Source organism: Elephas maximus, chromosome 13, assembly GCF_024166365.1.
Source record: "Elephas maximus indicus isolate mEleMax1 chromosome 13, mEleMax1 primary haplotype, whole genome shotgun sequence".
In the NCBI taxonomy this organism is placed as follows: Eukaryota; Metazoa; Chordata; class Mammalia; order Proboscidea; family Elephantidae; genus Elephas; species Elephas maximus.
Window position 1 is genome coordinate 83,095,693 of NC_064831.1, and position 21,603 is coordinate 83,117,295.

Here is a 21,603-nt window from a genome sequence, read left to right on the forward strand (position 1 = left end):
ATAGATTTTTGTATTGTGAGTAATAGACAGCGTATCTTAATTACAGTCTAGGAGACAAGGAAATTACCTAATAACCAAAAATACCCTTATATTTAATTTCTTCCAAGTCAGTCACCCTGACTGTATTTACATAAATTTAGTTGGAGAGCTGCAAAATATCTAGTGAAGACCAAAGTTTAAGACCTGTTCTTGCAGTTAACATTTGGTCATGATGAATCAGGATCATTTATTTCAATAAAATTACCCAACTTCCCACTTCTCTGTTCAATTTAAATTATTTAAGTAAAGTTTTTTTTTTTTTTTTTGGTGAGGATCACTTGATAATTTTGCAGTGAGAGTCTTATTTGAAAACAGCGTTTTATGGCAAATCTTCAATAAGCTGGGCGGATAGTTTGTATTTTTGATGTTTTTTTTTTTTCCTGGTGGCTGCATATTTCCTGCATTCTCAGATGTATCCTTAAAAATGATGGTATCTATATTGGCTATTTGCATTTTTTAAGTAAAGTTAATTAACATCTGTTAGACTGGAAAACTATGCTATGATCCACTGCTTGAGTTTTTTTTATCCCTTAAGATTCTTTTCTATATTTAGTTTTCTTTGAAGAAGCTTGGCGATTCTTTCTGCACTGAGATTTCGAGTCTTCACGGTTGCTGTGATTTAGCTTTGGAGAAGTTTTGAACTTTGATTTTTGTTTTTACTTTTCATATAGACGATATAACAATGTTAGTGTTAAAGACTAAAAATTTGACTCCTGACTGCCACTTTTTTTATGGATACAAATGTGTCTGTGACTGAACTTTGCTACTGTATAGTCTTTCCTTGATTCTTACTATTGAGAAGTTATAACTAAGTCAGCCCTTGAGTTCAGTGCATACAACTTTTCTAGAATACAAAGTTTTGTAGACTAAAGCTGCTGCAAATTTAAAGCTTTGTGCATGGTAAGGGTATCTTCAAGGTGGGTGGATGTTCTCTGTTTGAAGGATCATTGGTATTCCAACAGCATTTTTTTTTCTTCTGATTTTTTCATCAAGCACCCAGTCAGCTTGAAGAGTCTCAAATGGACCCTCCCTCTCAGAAATCAAGATGGCAGTCTACTATGGGGAATTGAGGAAAAATGGATTAATACAAGAGTGCTGTGATAATACACAACCAAGACAGGGTTCTTTTAACATGGATTCCATGAAATGAATGAAGATAATAGGTTTCTTACCCAACACAAATGGACAATGGATTTGACTTTCTAAAGACTTTTGTACCATTTACAAGGACATTTTTGACATTTGGAGAAGAAAGATGGCATATTAATATACATAACAGTTTGTATGCCTGGAATTTTTTTTGCAGTTTTTGTATGAGTATGACCTTATGGATTGTTACCTTTAATAAAATTTCTAACACTTTAAAATTTCTCAGTTTGGGCTGTTTTTTTTAAAAATCCATTTCATTAAACGTTCAATTATGGCCTTAATAACACTTCGACCTTTACAGTTGCCTAACAGTAAAGTATATTGAATAAAGCTGGTAAAATGGAAGTGGTGTACTGGAAAGATGTTTTGTCTTCGTTCACAAAGTTGTGAAGATTTATTTGTGCTTTGAGATAGTCATTTGGCTGAAATGTTATTTCATTTGTGTTTTCTTGAAACACCTTGGCAAAACAACTTAACCAATGGGTAATAATAGAATCTTCAGTATGTCATGAGATTTCAATGAACTCTTAATACCAAATGCCTTTTGCCCCACAGTTTAGGACGAGTGATACAATATTTCTCTTGAGTTATTTTTGCATTGATAGAAAAGGTTCCTGTTACCAATGCTCTTTAATTTTATAAATAAATACTTTGCAATGGGGTGTGTTGATCTGAATATTTAAACTGATGCCTTCTCTTGTCTTAATGGTTAACCTTAGGAGATGTGTTGGATTTATAGGGAAGAGTCCTTAGAATATGCATAAAAGGACTTAAAATATTGGTGGTGGTAACATTTATAAATTTATTAAGTAAATATGAAATACAATTATTTTCTTACATGTTTCTTATTCTGTACAGTTGAGAATTCAGATTAAGTGAATGACATCATGCCATAGATTATTTGTTATAATTTCAAACACCAGGTGAATACCAGATTTCATTTATTGCTAATCTTGAATCAGTTTCAATAACCATTGTAAAAAAGGGTAGCCCTTTATGTCCATAGACCAAATGAAAGTTTGATTATGTGGCCTCATTATATAGAGACCAAGGTTATAGTTAAGCTTCAATTTTTTTTTGTTAGAAATATTTAATCATACTGTGTTTGTGATAAATGTCAAATACCGTAGCGTACACATCCATGATCAATACGTGTGCAGTATTTGTTCTCATTGACTCAGTTGAACTGTTTGGTCTTTGTATGGATTCAGAAGTGGAATTCTGGATTCTGATTTTGATACAAAAACTATCTTGATGCAGAGTGTACAGAATTGAGTTGGAGGTTTGATTACGGGTTTTATATTTACCTAGTTTTAACATGGTTGTTTTCGTTGGGTTTAATCTAGCATGGAGTTCCTCAGTGAGGGAAGGACATAGTATGGCAGATTATATGTTGAATAAGAAAGAAAGATTGGATTTTTTTGGGGTGTGTTCGTTTACCTGTTTGAAGTATTTGGTGAAGGAAAGGGTATTGAATGCTTGCTTTTGGCATAATTTTGTTTCCATAGATCTCATGGTTTTGATTTTAAGTAGAATTTGCTCTGTGATACTTACTTTGATAACTTGCCACCTGATCTGAGCTATTTACCATTGTTGAAACGGACGTATACTTAGAATTGAAAGCTGAAATTTGAGGGAAAGTTTGGGATATGTATGTTGGTTTTGGGGGTTGAGTTTCTTGGGTTTGTGATTTAAAGGTGACCATGGTAGGTCTGTATTCTTGAATTTGAATAAGTTTGTTTTGCCTGAATCCGGGTGGGAAGTAAATATATTGTGGTTATGACAATTTTTTTTTGATAAAGTTTCCAAGGTTATATAATGGGTTAAATAATTTTGTGGAAGTAAAAAGAAAAATGGTGAGATTCTTGGAGTAAAAACTGGTTGGATTAATTTTTGCTCTGATGCATCTGAACACTAGGGAGGCGCTCTTGAGTTGTAAAAGTTACCCCTTTCTTCCAGTTGGGATGGAAAATTCCCCCCTAAGTTTTGTCTTTATTTGATTTTTATACATCATAAAGAAGGCAAGTCTTAAATTTAATTAATGAAATTGATGTTTTGCTTTTGTTTAGAAACTATTTTACCCATGGGGGGGCAATTTTTAAAAAGATTAGTACATAAGCTAAGCTTTGGGTTCTCTAAGAATTATCCTTTTTTCAAAATGGCTTGATAAAACACCACTTCCTGTCCAGAAAGGAAGTTATTTTAGCTCAAGGACTGAAATATTTAGCAGATCTTTAAACAAAAGGAACAAATTACATTTCTCTCTGGCTTAGAAAGGGTGTTTGAGCCAGAGGGGGTTAAGAAGCCCTCCCCCTCCCTCTGATGGGGTGGTCTGGAGGGGCAAGGAGGTGTGGGGGTGGGGGTCCTTAGGCTCCTTGGGATGGAGGATCTTTTTTTTTTTTTTTGGTGGAGATGAAGGGGTGGGTCTATGGTACATCACCTGAGTTGTGGGGTAAATGTAGAGAGTGTCAATCAAAGGCAGAGCTCTCAGAGCTGGGAAGGAGGCTCTAGATGGCGGCTGTGCCTTAGAGAGAGCGCGCTCTGCTCCCTGCCTTCGTCTCACTTTACGCAACTTTCCCTAACTTTCGGGCAGCCTCAGGGGGCCCCCGCAGCCCCCTGCCTCTCCTAGTGACTTACTGGGGTCAATTCCGACCTTTTTTAGGGAGAAAAGCAGCTTTTAGGAGCTTTCTTTTCGTGCCTTGTTGGAAAGAAGCAGCCGTACTGAGAGCCCAGGTCGTTGTTTTTTCCAGCTTAGAAGCCATGGCGCACCTCCATTTTTGTGCGCTCTCCTAATGAGGTTTTTTTTCTTCCGGACCCGTTTTAGTATTAATTCTTGCGTGTTTTTTTTTGACCTGTTAACATATTTGAGTACTATTTTATTTATTTTTCGTTTTTTAACGGAGGATTTTGCCTTTATTTTTAATTATTTGGGATCAGATATTTTTCTACTAGATAGGACTCTCGCATTGGACCTACTACATGGATCAGGTAAGTTCATGACCATTAGTGATAATTTTAAAGATTTAAATGTTTAAGTTTGCCTTATTTTCTGTAAATATGAGAAATTCCTGGATGACGCAATAAGATACAGAGATTGTTATTTGTATCCAGTGTGTTACTTTGAGAAACTTTCTTTATCGATACTGATGCTGCCCCTGTTCGGCTTTTATATATATATATTTTTTTTTAAAGGAAAAAATTGAAATACTTTATTTTTTGGTGCTTGCCGTTGTTATGTTATAACAATATCCTTACATCGTCAGGACTTTGTTCCTGGTAATAAAAACCAACGATAGAAGCCGGGACCTTACCTTTCTTTCAACTTTTGACAGTAAATACCTGGGCACAGGACTTCAAAGCAAACAGATTCCCCCTCCCCCTTAATATTTAAGAATTAAAAGATGATGAGAAATAAGGACAAAAGCCAAGAGGAGGACAGTTCGCTACACAGCAATGTATCGAGGTATGAACTATCAACTTTCTTCCTTTTTTATTTTTTTTGGGGAAACCTCAGCTTTCACTGTTTACCTTGACAGACACGATTGCTGTCTGTTTTATTTTAAGTATTTCACTAATTTGGATTCGTTTTTTAAAGCGTGACCTTGAGATTGCTAATATGCCACACCCTAATTTTTTGGTAGCAATTTATGAAAGTTGAGTTGTGACTTAAGGCCTCTCACAGCAGTCAAAAGGTAAGGTACCTTTATCCAAAGGGGCCTTTCCTGTAAACTACCGTTTTTCTGTCAATAAATTTCAGTTTTTAGGCTTTTTGTGCTGCTGAAAAATGACCTTGTCGGTTTAGCCATTGCTGCATTGCACCATTTTACATACAAGGCAGATTTTTTCTTTGAAGAATCAGGATACCCAAACTTGTAAGTGAGGGCCATAGAGAAGCCTTGTAGTAGTAAATTATAGTAAATAGACATTTGAGAAAGTTATATGAATGAAAAAATATACATTTTAAAGTGAAATTGCAAAAAGGACCCTTTGACTGATGCCTCTCAGTTTACATTTTTATTTGACTCTATATTTCTTCGGATACACTTGACATTTTAAGGTATTTTGATATGATTTATCAAAACGTTTACTTGATGGTTACAGTTTCTGTATTTATGAAATCAAAATCAAACCTGTGATCACAGACATTCTGGAATACTGTTAATACACTGTTTTGTGTTGGTTACTGTGATTATGCTTACAGTTGTATATTTTTACATTTAAGATGTTTTAAGGTTTGCATTTGTATGCTTATATTCTGGCAGTGCTTGCTGGTTGGTAGATATATTTTACCCTTACGTATTAGTTGTAGGTGCTTTAAAATTAATTGATTTATTTCGACAGTCGTCTGGAATGCTTTATCTTATGAAGCTTATAAATGTACTGTTTGTTTAAATCATGATTTGTTTCACATTCCTTGCAGTACCTTGTTAGTGAATAAACAAAAAAGCCACTAAGATGTTGTTTGTTCCCTGTATAATAATTAAAAAAATACACGAATGAATTTCTTGATGTATGTTTTTATGTAGTGTTACAAATTTTAAATCATGCAGTTAATGAGGATGTGATTGGTTATGTGATTTTTCTTACCAATTTTGCTTTTACTTTATAATTTTCTATAGGTAATAGACTTTTACTACTAGGCTAGTGAATTTGAAACTTTTGGACATGGTTCGTTTATTACAAATGTCAAATTTTATTTATGATTTATTATATTTCAGGATATTTTGGTTCTTTTAAAAATATATTCCCAAATTCTTTTGCAAATCGACTTGTCACAGTTTGGACTGATAACCTTTTGATCTGAGCTCATGTAATTTCCTAGGTTATATTTAGGACAGAAAACTTCTGTACTAATCCTAAACTGATTTCTCTGGAAAGTAAGGACCATTTGAAGAACTAGGAAACCATAGGTATATTAGACACATTATTAAAGACTCAGTAACTAAAACTCTTACTCCCTTGAGTATATGATTTGCATAGTCTCACATGGGTTTTGGCTTTCTTATGCAAGGTTGTGGTTAACATCACTGATCAGACTATGCTTTCTAATTCTAAAAGTCAAGCTGTTTTAGGTTTTTTTTTTCTTTCAATACTTTTACTCTCACCTGGAAAAATATGTGGAAGATGTCATGCATTTGCCTTCTGGCAATGGGATAACAACTGAAAAAGAAGCATGAACTGTACTTTAAGTTTTGTCAGTTATACTTTGAATCATATACCTGATGAATGTACAAAAAATGAGACTCCTTGAAGAGAAGATGGAGTTACTTTTAAATTACTATTACCCTAAATTGCATTCTTTAATACAAGCACATAATTATGACATAACTTCCTTTCAAAATTGTAAAGGTGAATACAGTAGAGATTTCCAGTGAGATGAAGAGGACAGTACTGGTAACTAGTACTTGGTTCCCTATCAGTTTCCACAAGGACCTAGTTTCTGTGGAAGAGAGTATAGTGCTTAGGGAATACTACAGAAATGATGTTTGCAGCCTGAGCCACAGGAGAGAAAAGGAGTTTGTAGGTCACAGAAACTTTGGTCTGAGAATTACTTTAGGGTCTGGAAGAATCGAGTGTAAGTTCGTGTAAATCTGGTTATATTCCTGTTTTTGGAAATAGTGCAGTACTTAATGGTGATTATGTAAGTTTGTATTCCTGTGCTCTTGTAGTCAATACTTAATGTTACACTTTGAAGATTAAAAGCTCACTTTCAAGAATATTTTAAAAATATCTGTTACCTGTAAAATTTCTAAGTATCTCAAAGGGAGGTAGATGTAGAGAAGTCTATACCACATATACATGATCTAAATAATGTGCAGTTTGGGGATAACATCTGTAATGTCAAAGAATGGTAACAGGAGATAAGAATGTTGATGGAACTGTGCGCACAAAGACTGCTGTGTGTTCTGGGGCGCTACATTTACGATTTATCCTAAGAAATGAAACAGTTTATTAAATCTGCCCGCAAGTCGTCTGCCTTGGAGCCAGTTATTTTGATAACCTGAAGTGCTGGCAAAATCTGCTTTTTATTAGGCATTTAGCAGTTATTCTGAAAGCCTGGGGATGATTAGAAATGGCATATGCAGTTGCTTTTGGACTGGAACAGGCAGTTTATGTGGCAGCCATTTTATGACTCCTAAACCTTAAAAACCGGGATTTTGGGGAAGACTGAAAAGGAGTGGAAACCTGCCATACCAAGAACCTCTTTTTTTACTTTCTCACCCCTTCTTTGGCACTCTGGTGCAGAAATAAAGGACAGGTCGGTAGTTAGCGCAGGCAGCAGCTCTGTGAGCCCCTGGCATCTTGGTGCAGGTCCAGCTCAGTCACAAAATGGCTGTTCCTTTGTGCCGCAGCGCTGACAGACATACTGCATTGCACTGTGTACTCGCCAAACAGCAGGAAGTTGCCGTGCGGAGTTCAAAGGCCGGCCGGCGCCGGCGCCGCGCGCTGATTGGCTGTGCGCGAGCTTGGTAACAGCAGGGTCAGCGGCGGCGGCTCTCCGGCAGGCCCGCCCCGTGACGTCAGGCGGCTCGTCGTGGGGAGGGGTGAGCGCAGTGACGTTCGGCCGCGTGCGCGGCTCGGGAGCTTCCTCTTTCCCTTGACTTAGTGGGCGGCCCTGGGGGGGAGGGGGCGGGCCAGGGTGGGGCGTGGGAGGGGAGAAGGCGGGAGGCCGGGAACGCTGCTTGGGGCTTTCCGATGGGCGGCAGCTTTCATGACCGATGTCGCTCTCGGCAGTGCTGTCCGCCCTTGTTTTGCAGTCCACACCCTGTACTCTGTCTGTTTTACTTTGCGCGTTTCTGGGAATGTTTTTCCTCATTTAGAAGCGGCTTCCGCTTTTGGGGGAAAAGGAAAAAGGCCTTAATCGGAAACCTTCAAATAGACATGCCAGATTTTACATTTTTCGTTTTCTGATATTCAATTTTTTTTTCTTTCCGTTGTGAAGAGATTAGTTAATTTAATTGATTTCATAACCAGTAATCAAAAATGTTTTACTGCCAGAAGGGATATTTTTATTTTAATTGAAACATCGAAATAGATCTTACAGCTGCTGTTTCATACATGACTCATAAGCAAAGCGAAGATTATTTGAACTTCCCCGTGCATTTTTACTTGCTAACATACATTTTCTGAGTTGACATTTGACGGAAAAAAAAACCCCAGGTCAGTATGTGCTAAGTGATTTATGATTCACAGTGGAACACAGTGGAAAAATCCTAAGTAGAAAATACTTAGGATTTTTCACTTACCACGTTTCTACATAACATTAGAGCAATTAAAGAATAAAGCATTAGGCACGATGTAAACAAGCGTCAGAGAACAACTCAGTTTTAACAGCACGTGCTAAAGAACAGTGATTCCTAAACTTGGCTTATAGTGAAATCACTTGGCAAAATGTTGGGAAACATCTTATCAGAGCCCCCATTCTGGAAAACCTGTTAAAACGCTTCTGGGGTGATGCTCATGGTCTGCCTGGTTTGGAAATCTCAACAGGATCTCTGATTTAAAAAAGAAAAAAACATAGTTTACCAACTACTATTTTGTAATTCATTCACAGTAATGAATCAAACATGAAAGCCTTGCATCAAAATATGAAGGAAGGGTTGTATTAGTGGATTTTTCTGTTGTATGTTGAAAAACGTTTTTCTACATTAATTCGAGAGTATTTTTAAGCAGTAACAGAAATGGGTAAGCTGTCATGAAGTAGGTCTTAGTTCAGAATTCTTAAGTTTATTGAGTAAAAGATGCTACCTTAAAGGAGATGTGGACCTCTCCCAAGTGTTGATAGAGATGTTTACTTGGGCATGTTTGAGTTTTCTGAATAAAATAAAAAAAAAAAAAAGAAGATAAATTGCAGTGGTTGGTTTTGTAGGTTAATACAGTCTTGGTTTTTTGGTAATATTTGTTTGGATGGTTTATGGAAACTAGGTGAAGTATAGCTGAGTTTTCATAGTTTGTTTTATGGAAGGGTTCATGAGAGATTCTGTAAATGTATATTAAGTTTTTTTTTTTTATTGGATGTAAAATATATTAACGTTCTTGGAGACTTAAGTAGTGTAGAACTTAAGCTTTGATAAAGAATCTGTCATGACTAATTTTGGTTTTCAAGTGCATCTACCACAAGAAAAAAGTAATCCCTCTCTGAGATTGAATTCTGATTGACTGTCTTAAAATTTTAGCCCTTCAGTTTGCTAAAAGTGGGGGGAAAAGTCATCAGCGTTGTAGTCTTGTTCAGGAAGGATATGATATAACTTCCAGCAGAGGCATTGTAGCTAAAAGTAGATATCTTTACTTGGTGAGTTAAAATGCTGTATCATGATATAGCAATTTATCAGTGAATTGCTTGCAACCCACTTGGAACCAATTAACTTTTTAAAGAACCAGTGTTTATTAAGTCTGTTTAGTAAGCTTTCTCTGGGTTTTTCTCTCGGATGGAGAATGGCCTTGTGGATTTTTGATATTTAAGCTTTCGTGAAAACCTGAAGCCTCCGTTTGGTGTTTGGCTTTTGGGAGATGAGTGCTTTTTATAAACAGCAAGTTAGAAGTGGAAGGTGGGCAGGTGGGCAAGCGGGCAAGCGGTACTTGCTAAGGAATTTCAGTTGTTTTAAGAGTGATAGTAGGTTACTGCTTGAGGGGTAAATTTGGAAGTTGTGTTGTTTCCTGCTGACGGTATCTGAAGTGCACGGATTTGAGAATCAGTTTGCTGCCTGGCAGCCACTCGTGGCCCTCCCCCGCGATCCCTGATAACCATGAGAAATACCTCCTGAGACCACCTGGAATTTCCAGACTCATAATTTCTCCTATAAAATTCGGTACAAAAAAGTTGTTCCTGGCGTAAAAATTGAGTGACTACTTTTATGTGACATCTTGTTTAGCAAACTTTTTCTTTTCTGTCTATGAGCCATTAGTTTTGTTTTTAAGTTTTAGATCTTTTTGTTTTTTTTCCTGAAAACATTAGAACTCACAATTGGCTTGGCGGGGGAGGGAGGGGTTGCCCTTTTTTTTTTGTTAAATCACGTAAGAGTTATCTTGTATACATATAAAAATAACTGTTGACATATTTATGCTGGGTATTTGTCATTAGTTGGGTCATTCCCTCCTGCATTCCAGCCTGACGAAGCATTGAATTCAAATTTATACCTCAGTGAAATTGGAAATTATGACTTGTTTTAGGACTTTTGGATTATTAGTGTAAAGCCAGAACAACATCACACCAGTCATCACATGCTCAGGGTCTAATGTATGTTTATTTGTGAACAGTAATTCAGCACTCTTGATAGGAAACACTGCTATGACCTTTCCCCTGATCAGTCTAAATTTTAAGTGATGGTGGCAAGATTGGGGGCAGAGACCATTCGAAAAGGCTGGGTGTGTTTGAGTGCAGTTTATGAGGTGGGAGGACAAAGCTTTCTTCTGTGAAATAAACGCTTTATCCTGACCCTGGTCTGTAATTATGGGGAACCCTAGGTGTATGGAGGCCATTCATGCTAGAATTATTGTTTAAATGTTAAGGGTAACTTTTTTGGGATTTCCGCTACATTTTCTGGATTGTATTTCATATGAAAAGTATTTCAGTTCCCTCTATTGGAGGTATCCCCATAATTTGGGGGAAAAGGTGATCACTCTGATCTCGATGGAGAGAGAACGTTGCAGAAAAGCCTAGGCTAAGGCAGCACCTTACGGACAGTCTTAATTTTATGTTTTGGATTCAATTCTAATGAGTTATTTTGTTATCTGTAATGTGTTTAACTGTTAACTCGGTGCCTCTGGAGAGCTGTTTATGTAATAGGCACCAGGTCAGCTTTGACTTCAGTACTGCAAGTTCTTGTTCTCGGTTTAGGCCAGGTGGAGTAAGTATTCATTGTTGGACTTGCAGTTTTCTCGTTAGTAAAATGTGGGTGAGAATAATATTTAACTTCGTTGGGTGATGAAGATTAGATAACGTAATGACTGTGAAGTGCTTAGCAGAGAGCTTGGCACATTGAAAGTGCTCAGTGAACATAAGTTATTAGTGATACTGTCTTGTTACTAGAATGTACATTATTAGTGATACTGTTTTGTAACTAGAATGTAAGTTATTAGTGATGCCGTCATGTTGCTTGCCCTTCCTGCACTTTCTAAGTCCCTCTTCAAAAGCTAGGTTGTTTCTGAGGGCAGTGGTTGCGGTCCTGGCCTGTGAGAGTCTGTGTGGGCCAGTTCGAGAGATTTGTTAGAATGATTTTAGGAGACAAGGCCCCTTTTGGTTAATTGAATGAAACTTGGGTGTGTTAAGCAGTTATCCTCTTCTGGAATTTTATTTTCTGCAAAGACAGGCTTTTAGGGGAGCACATGACTCTTTCTGGACTAGAGCAGTCTGTTGTATGAGTCACAGCTCTCCTCTGGACGTATTGCCCTGGAGTACCCTCTCTACCTCATTTCCCCTCTCAGGCTGTTGGAGTACAAGTGTGAATAGTGAATGCCTCTTCAAGGTGCAGTGCTGCTTGGATATAAATGGAATAGTAATAATACTTAGAATCAGTAACCAGTCTTCACGGTAGCACATTTGATGGCGTGCGATGCCTTGAAGTCCCTTTATCCTTTAGAACTAGAGTGTCAAGATTTATGTATTTTTGGTTACCTCCATTTCCTTTCCTTTTTGATTGATGGGTTAGTTCTAGTGTTTTGTTTCTTTAATTGTGGACAGCATCTAAAAATACCAATTCCAACCCTACCCCTGAGACTGAGCTAATTTGTGTGTGTGTGTTTTCATGTATGCGTGTGTCTCAATGTATTTAGAATCTTCCGATGGAGCGCTTGTTCTTACGTCCTTTCCTAATGTCTGGTCTTCCCATTGTATGTCCCATTTTCTCCTTTCCCTTCTTAGGTCAGTTTTAACAACAGCTTGAGGTTGGAGCTCTAGAAGCAAATGTGGGGGGTGGAAGGGAGAAATGGGGTAGGTGCTTGATGGAAGAGTTCTATATTAAATGGCATGCCCGATCCAGCTCCAGGCATACCTTTAAAATGTGTATACCGATGGAATGTCTTCACCTCAAGGTTTGGGAATTCCTGACCTCTCCATGTCCTTGCCTTAGTCGCTTTAAGGTCTAGTATTCACTCTTCTGTAGTGCTCGCTCTTCTTTCAGATACCTCCAGAAGTTTAGATTCTTGAAGTGCTTCGAATGGAGTTCCCATTCCATCCAGAACCCCCTTTCCCTCTAATTGATAAAGGTAACTGAAAAAAGGACCGCTACAGCGGTGCGCGGGGCTATGCTGTGGGCAGCTTTGGAGTGGTTGTCACCCACTGGGGGTGGTTGTGAATTGTTACCAGCATTTAAAAAAAAAAAGGAATGGAATATGATAATAAATCTTGGCGTATGCCAGTTGTGTAGATTCTGTTGAGCAGTACTTGTAACGTTGGTAAACTTCGGATTTTATCATGAAGGGAAATTTTAAGTGGTTGTGAGCATTTTATAGAAAAACACTTTATAGAAAAAATATGTTTATGTTCATAGAGTGCTTACTCTATGGCTGTCACTGTTTAAGGATTTTATCTATATTTAATATGGAGGTCAGTAAAGTAAAAATGTTCTTAATCTCTTTACAGATGAACTATCATGGAGCTCTGTTCTGTGATAGGCGGGTGGACCATCCCTGGTCTGCCTCAACTCTTGGTGGGCTGACTACAGTGCTCTAGTACGTGCACACCCCTCCGTCTCCACAATAGGTTATTTACTTAACAAGGACTAGTAGATACTCCTCACATTTGTTCATGCTGGTTTTACTAGTAATACTTCACTTGAACTGAATAGCAAGTCAATAGATACAATGATTGAGATCCTTTCAATGAAAATGAAGTTGAATGCTTGGGAAACATTCAGTACAATAATAGCAAATATTTAGAGAACTTGGAACTTGTTTTAAGTCCATTAGATATGTTAATTTGTGTAATGTTCACAACAACTCTGTGAGGTAGGTTCAGTTACCATCCTTATCTTGTAGATGAGAAAACCGAAGCACAAAGGAGTAAGTGGTAGAATTTGAATTCAGTCATTGGCAGTTTGACTCCAGGATTGATATTCTTTACCATATCATCAAAGGCCATCAAATTAGATGGATAAGAGGAAACTATATAGAAGGTTGAGGAAAATAATAAAAATCTAGAATAACCCTGTAATAGGTGTGTTTTAAAAACTTTGCATTTTAAAGAAACCCAAACTGGAAATCACAATGTATTGTCACTACTGTAAGTCAGAATCAACTCAATGGCAACAAGTTTTTGGAAACGCTGGTGGCATAGTGGTTAAGTGCTATGGCTGCTAACCAAGAGGGCGGTAGTTCAGATCCGTCAGGCACCCCTTGGAAACTCTATCGGGCAGTTCTACTCTGTCATATAGGGTTGCTATGAGTGGGACACGGTGGGTTTTTTTTAATTGTAGGTGTGGTTTATGCCAGCATCATCCTGCTGATTGCATTGTAAAGGCCACCTTTGTACTTAAAGACTCCCTCAGGGGTTCCCTCAGGGATAGTTAAGGTAGGTGGTGGGAGGTACTGGAGACCTCAGAAGACCTTTGACCGCAGTTTGGTGTCCATTGCTACACAGGCACTTTGTATTTGACAACAGTTCATGAATAGATTGTGCTTGGCTTTTAATTTTTGTTCTTGTTGCTCTAAACTTAGTCCCCAAATATTGAGCTGTGCATCAAATCACTTGGTGAATTAAAAAAAAAAACAGGCCCCATACCTGTTTGGATTTTAGGGATTATGTGGTGGGTTAGGGGAGAAAATTGGAATTGTCAGAAGTGCCGTAAGTGGCCTGTGATGTAGTCAGGGTGGGGAATGATTGAATGTGGTGGGTGTTTGGAAACCTTAAGTGACTAAAGCTCTTTTTCAGTTCAGATACAGGTTTTTAAACGTTCAGGTAGAGGCAGTGTATGGCTAGTAAATTGTAATTTTGCGGAAAGGGGTGTTAGGTCACATTCTTGGAGTGTTCCATTTCCCTTGCTTGATTAAAAAAAAAGTACCTGTACTCTTTGAATTTAGCTTTACCATAGGCGTTTAACACGGGCATTTAGGCCCTTAGTTTACTTGCTGAGAATCACCTGGGTTACCAAATGATGTTACATTGAACATATTCCCAGGTCTTTTGCCTGGAAATTTGGGTGCAGTAGTTCTGTAGCAGTGCCCGAGAATCTGATTAACAACAGTATGAGTTGATTGTGTTTATGAGGCTGAGTTGGGAATTAAGGGCCAGTAGGGCAATGGTTTGAGTCCACTGAAGGCTGCATGGGAGAAAGATGTGGCAGTCTGCTTCCGTAAAGATTTATAGCCCTGGAAACCCTGTGGGGCAGTTCTATTGTGTCCTGTAGGGTAGCTATGAGTTGGAATTGACTTGATGGCAGTGGGTAGGGGTATCAGTGGGTAGGGTATCAGTATGGGTCAGGGCTTTGGGTCTCTCTGTTTTTCAGCAGGAACCTCAGCCTCTTTGTTTTGTTGCTTTTTAAGAAAGTTAGAGTTATAGGAAATAATGCTCCTAAAGCATGATTTATAAGTGTGGGCAGTTTTGCTTCTCAGGAGACGTTGGACAATGTCTGGAGACAGTTTTGGTTGTCATGACTGGGAGCTGGGGAGCTACCGGCATCTAGTGGGTGCAGACCAAGGATGCTGCTAAAATCTGTAATGCATAGGACAGGCCCCCACAACAGAGTAGTAAAACACACACACCCACAACAAATACCACAACAAAGTAGTGTCTGGCCCAAAATGTCAATAGTGGCATGACTGAGAAACTGTGGTTTAAAGCACTTAGGACAGTGCTTGCCGCAGTGAATTTTGGCTGTTATTAAGAAAGCTGCAGGAAATCATTGGTCCCACAAAGTTGAGGGCCCTCATGCTTCCTGTGTCTTTTTTTATGACCAGCTCTAGGGACCCCCACTTACTTCCTAGGGTACTGTGGGCATAAATTCCACATTTACTGTTGAGATTGGCAGCAAGGCCTTTTAAGGTCAGCTTTGGTGTTGCTGAAAGTACCATGTATCCTATAAAAGTCTAGAGATCATAAACTGAAAGTTGAGACTCAGAAGGGCTGGAAGAAAGCCCTGGTAAAACTAGTCCATCTAGTCTCTTACTCTTGAGATGGTTGGTGGTATCTTTGTTAATGAATTCTAGAGAGAGCTCCGCCCCTTGTAACTGCTTTTCACGGCTTGGTGATTTACAAAGTCTTCTTTGTTCTTACCTGAGTAGAAAGCTTACCTTGTCCTGTGTATAATCTTTAACGGCTCGTAGAGTCTGATTGGTGTTTGTGAAATGGTTGTCCAGACTTCTTGCTGTAATTCATTTTTTCCTGGTGACATATGTGTACCTGGGTACTATTTGCTTGGTGTTTTCTAAGTTATTTAGGGCGACTCAAATGTCAGTTGGTTACTGAGGAACTGTAGTAGTATGCTAAAGCTAAGGTGACTTTAGTCTGGCTCCAGTTGAGAATTTTAGAAACATGCTTAAAGGTAGATTGTTCTCTCTTTACCCTTGGATTTCTTAATCTGGAGGTACTGATGGGTTTTAGCCTTTGTACCCCCTGAAATCACAAGCAGCGTTTTGTGTGCGTTTTTTCTTACATTCGTGTCTTTTTCTGGAAAGAGGGTTCGTAGTGTTACCAGAGGGTTTATCAATTAGAATAAAATCCTGTTTCCCCCCTTCTTTCTATTAGCACTTTCATGGACTTGGCATGTATAAATGTTGGCATTTTAAAAACGTACTCAGTTCCTGTAATATTTTGTGTGTTTTAAAAGTTATGTGAGTGGTTATCGCCATATAGCATTCTTTTTTTTATTGTTATGTTGATATTTATAGATCTAATTCATTTTTAGTTTTACAGAGGTGTTCGAGTATGAATTTCACATATTACTTTAAAATATTCATAATGGACTTCTAAATTATGTCCTTTTTTTTCAATCTGAATGAATAAAGCTCTGGACATTTTTACACTTGTATGCTGTACAGGTTTGATAAGTTTTGCCTCGGGTACATACCCACAGATTGAATTACAGGATTCATATGCATATTTTGAGGTTTACTGGATAATGCTAAGTTCCTCTCCCACGTCTACTGGTTGGTTACTTTTTAATAGTGATATGTGAGTACTGGAGTTTCTGGGTGTGGTGCAGACAGTTAATAGGTGTTCACAGGTGTTCGGCTGTTAACTGAAAGGTTAGCGGTTCCAGTCCACCCACAGGCACCTTGGAAGAAATGCCTGGTGATCTACTTAAGAAAGATCAGCCATTGAAAACCTGCAGAGCACAGCTCTACTCTGACCCTCTTGGGATTGCCATGAATCGGAATCAACTTGATGGCAACTGGTTTGGTTGTTGTATGAGTGCTATTTTCCCTACCATCTCGCCAAATTTAACATCAGACTTTTTAATTTTTCCAAGGAAAATGAGTATAAAATAATGTTACAATCTACATTTCCCAATTTACCAGTGAAGTTTATCATCTTAAGTTTATTGATCATTTCAGTTTCTTTTCTGTGAATTCCATGTCCATTTTCTTTGCCCAGTTTTCTGTTGGATTTTTCTTTGATATGTAATTCTTCATACGTCATGTGTAAATCCTTGGTTATATGTACAGTGAAGTTTCTTTTCTGTCTGTTACTTATTTTTTAACCTTGTTTTTAACTTATTCTTCAGGATCATAGGACTTGAACCAAAGATGAAGGAGATCTTAAAGATTCAGTTCCATGTACTCAATATTCTTGACCAATAAGAAATTTGGGACACTGGGGGGATGTGACTTATCTTTGCTGTTCCATCCTCTTTAAGACACAGAAGTGACGAGAAGATGAGAAGGAGTATCATGTGTCAATCCTGGTTGGTTTAATAATCTGTTTAACTGAAGAATCTGTGTGTGAGAAGGGCAACAATATTACATAGAGGTTATAGTGTGGATTCTGTAATAAAGACTTTGTGGATGGGAGTGGGGGTGTGTGAGTTGACATCACATGTGCACACTTGGTCTAAGCCTCTTCCGTTAAATGAAGATAAAAATTATTAAAGATTTTTTTGCACATGCTTGACATAGTTATTTGTTACTTTATCGTTAATAGAAGCTTAGTTTGGATATGTGTTGTGGAATCCCAGTGTAGACGGTCTTGTGTTTCTGCCAGATCTTGCTTTCACAGACAGAAATACCAAGCTCTGCCAAGGAGTTCAGCCATTTTGTAAGTTGTTAGGAAACTAAACACTATCCAAGTACTGAAATGGCGGCTCTTGGGCAGAGTACCCAGGAGCTTGCTCTTTTAACTGAAATGTTGCTCTGCTGCCCTCTTGTGGTGACTTTGGGAATGGTGATTTAAAAAATAAAAATGGAGCCATAACTATAATGCTGCTTCAAAGTCCAGTTGTAAGAAATACGTAATCACTCTATTTCTTCCTGCTTCATTAGGAGTTTTGAGGAGATACCAAATCCTTTTTATCCACAAATGAAATGTAAACTCTTTTTCCTCAAAAGAATTATTTTATATTGCAATTTTATATTTCCCAGTTCAGACTCGAGTCCCTTATCTTTATTTTTTCATTGTATTTCCGTTGTTCAATCAAAAGTTGTAAACTTATTGCAACTTAGATTTTGAAGAAGTTTCATATAAACTTGTTTTTCATAAGGATTGTTTCAAGCCTTATAACTATTATTGCCACTGGAAATTAGGTGATTTTGTTACGTTATTATTTAAGCAAAAGCCTAGTTAAAGGACTCCTCGCTTACCTGACTCACTGGATTTGACAGTTTATCAGAGACGTGAGCTTTTCTGTCTCTACCGCTCTAAGTCAGCATCTCAAACTACATTTTAATACTGATGGCATTTAGTATTATAATTAGATATTAATGGAAAGTCTGCATAATTTTTCAGGAAATATCCAGTCTTTTGAGGGAGTAACTAAACTGCCGTTGCCCTAAATGTGGAGGAATTTTTAGTTTTTTTCCTTCTAACATTCCTTTTCCATTTCAGCATTCAAGAGCTTGTCCTGCTTGGAGAAGTATACAAATCGAATAATGCCTTTTATTAAGGCTCTTTTTAAAAGCATTTTTCCCCCTGAATATTTTTATTGAGTTTATTAAATTTAACTTGCTGAGTCCAAAAAGAATTAAATGATTCAGTATTATTTTATGTTAGACTCATTCAGATCTTTAGCTCCTGTTGTATAGGATTGGGGGAACTTTTATCCCTTGCTTTGGGTTTGACGGTCTTGGTTGGGTTGATTGTGAACTATTTTAGACATTAAAAAGATTTAAGACTTATATAATGGGCACTTATGAACGCAACAGCCAGCTTCAGTCATAAAATGTCACTGGTAACCCTCCCTGATAGTACCTGCCTCACTCAACCCCCAGAGGGATATACTATTTTGAATTTGGTGCTTATTTTTTCTTGGGTTTGATTCTCATAGTTACTAATTTTTTTTCTTGATGTTATACAAATAATCCATGGAAGTACTTCAGATAACTTATCCATTTCTCTAGAGTAAGCCACTGTTTGTAATGTGATCATAAAAATTCGTTTATACACAGATCCCTGCTGATAGAAATACGGCTGTGCTTTTTCCGTAAAAGGTATTACTGTAGGCATCGTTATGTTTCTAGGGTTCACCCTCCGATACAAACACAGAAATACACAGCTGCACAAGAAGGCAGGTACAAGGAGACTCTGTTACAACTCTGTCAGTTACAGTGAAGGATTTGGAAATAACCTAAATATTCTGCTCAGAGATACAGAAGTGTGAGAATGTATTAAGGACGTTTATAGCTTATTGGTTATAGTGTACAATTTCAGAATAACCTAAGTGTCCCGTTAGTGGGGAAAGTTTCAATAAAATGTGTAGTATACATACTGTGAAGCAATTCAAAGGGAATGAGGTGTTCATACAAGTACCCTTACCCTGATATGTGGTATATTGACATGTGACGTTATCATCACATCTGCAGTGTCTATTGCTTTGCAGCACAGAACATTAAAGATTTCTGTTTAAGTAGCCGTTGTTATCTTCAGCAGACTAATGGTGCTTTTGTGGCTTCCTGGTTCTTTAAGTTGGAAGTTGGAGACTTTTTTAAAAATTGGAATATTTTATACTGTATAGGAATATATAGGCAATGCTGTGGTCTTGTGATAATTTTAGTTGGTGGTGATTATCAAAATATAAATTCATCCTTTAAACCCTTGTCAGGAGTTAAGCATTATAATTAGTTTTGAAACTCGTCGTTTCAAAACGTAGACATTGCAAAGTCAGTAACTATATATCCCTGTTCATTTTCCACATCCTTCTCTAGTATACCAGGCATAGGAAACATGGAAGAAGACAGGCTTGGATCTCAGGTCTGTTGGGAAGAGGTCAATCAGTGACCCAATTATAATAGGGTGGGACAAAGGGGAGGTGACGTAGTATATAGGTGTTCACAGCTGGGGCTTTGGCTTCAGTCTTCTAGGCCAGTGTGTCATTGCTAAGTGTGAGGAGAGCTAGTGGAGCGTGGTGCTAGAAGCTCAGACTCTGAAATTAGGCTGCCTGTTGTCAATGCCCAGTGTCATGAACTGCTAAGACAGATGTCAGCATTATCCCAGTGCCGTCGAGTAGGAGTACCTAATAGGCTAGGCGCTGGAATGGGGCCTGGTGGTGCAGTGGTTGACGTGCTCGGCGGCCAAGCAAAAGGTTGGTGGTTGGAACCCACCAGCTGCTCAGTGGGAGGAAGATGTGGCAGTCTGCTTCTGTAAAGTGTTACAGCCTTGAAAACCCTCTGGAGCAGTTCTACTTTGTCTTATAGGGCCACTATGAGTTGGAATCAACTTGATGGCAGTGGGTTTTTTTTTTTTTTGGCTTAATAGGTCCTGAGCTTAGAGAGGATAGGAAAATGCAAAGGATGTTTTTCTAGAAAAGGTGATTCCTAAGACGTCAAGAATTAGGTATTTATTCATAAAAGGGTTGGTATTCCACTTTGCCAAGTAGTGGATGGGTCTTAAAAGCTTGCGAGCGGCTGTCTAAGATATATCTATTGATTCCCATCCCATCTGGAGCGAAGCAGAATGAAGAAAACCAAACACAAAAGGAAAATAATAACCCAGAGTACTAAAGGACCACAGGAACCAGACAGCCCACCAGCCTGAGGCCTAGAGGAACTAGATGGTACCTAGCTACCACCAATAATGGCTTTCACGGGTATTGCAACAGAAAGTCCAGGACAGAGTGGGAGAAATATGTAGAACAGAATTCAGATTCACAAAAAAAAGACCAGACTTACTGGTCTGACAGACTAGAGGAAGCCCTAAAACTGTGGTCCCTGGACACTCTGCTAACCCAGAACTGAAACCATTCTTGAAGCCTACTTTTCAGAAAAAGATCAAGCAGGCCTATAAAACAAAAAACAACACACATGAGGAACTTGCTTCTTAGTTCAATCAAATGACAAGACCAGATGGGCAACTCCTGTCCAAAAGCAAGAAGAGAAGGCAGGAAGGGACAGCAACTGGACGAATGGGCACAGGGAACCCAACCAGGGTAGAAAGGGAGAGCATGCTGTCACGTTTTGGGGATTGCAACCAATGTCACAAAGCAATATGTGTATAAAGTTTTGAATGAGAAAGTAACTTGAGCTGTGGACATTCACTTAAAGCACAATTAAAAAAAAAAATCAGGTAATTAGGTTGACACTTAGTAGTGGTGCAGGGATTGGGGATGAGCAATACTGGGTTTTACTCTGCTTTATGATTGGTTCAGTATGGCTAACGCAAAGGGTGTGAGGGGAAGGAATGGTTGAGTGGTGAGACTAGAAGAATTGTCAAGAGTCCATGTTTCATATGACATGCTGAGATTGGATGTTACCAATGACCTTGCCAAGAGTGACTGGGAGGAGGGGACAGTGTTAGCTCCCTAATTTTTAAGGTCTCTCCAAGCATGCAGCTGTCTCTGTGTAAATGTAGCTTCTAGATACATCTAACATCACTTCCAATGGATTGTCCTTTCTAAATGGCTTACAAGGAAATTCTGGAGCTTCCCCTGTAGCTTTACGTATATAAGATAATGATGGAGACAAAAGAGTAAGTTCCAACTAGTGTCGTGAACTGTGTAGTATTAATTTACTAATGGGTGTTATCTGGGGAGAGTTTGGTGTCAGAAGGGAAATCTGATGTTTTTTAAATAATTTATCATATTGTTGAGTATATACTCAGAAAAACATACACCAGTTCAACAATTTTTCATGTACAATTTAGTGACATTACGTTCTTCAAATCAAGCAATCATTCTCATCCTCCTCTTCCAAGTTGTTCCTCCCCATTAACATAAATTCACTGTCCCTAAAGGTTTCTGTCTAATCTTTGAAGTTGCTATTGTCAGTTTGATCCCATGCACATAGATCTTAAACACAATGCTTAAGGCAGACATTCATCTTTAGTTAAGCTTA

The 21,603-nt window shown here is 38.2% G+C and overlaps 1 protein-coding gene across 2 annotated transcripts in view; it reads left to right on the forward strand.

Moving 5' to 3' along the window:
- Positions 1-3,590: 3,590 nt before the first annotated feature.
- CHD2 (chromodomain helicase DNA binding protein 2) overlaps positions 3,591-21,603 on the forward strand; it is a 137,593-nt gene continuing 119,580 nt past the window's right edge. Inside the window, exons 1-2 of one of the 2 annotated variants that reach the window (XM_049852652.1) lie at positions 3,591-4,176; positions 4,521-4,651. In XM_049852652.1, coding sequence (XP_049708609.1) covers positions 4,590-4,651 — 62 coding nt within the window. In that variant the 5' untranslated portion in view covers positions 3,591-4,176; positions 4,521-4,589. The remainder of the gene's footprint in view (positions 4,177-4,520; positions 4,652-21,603) is intronic. The other variant, XM_049852651.1, reaches the window with a different exon arrangement.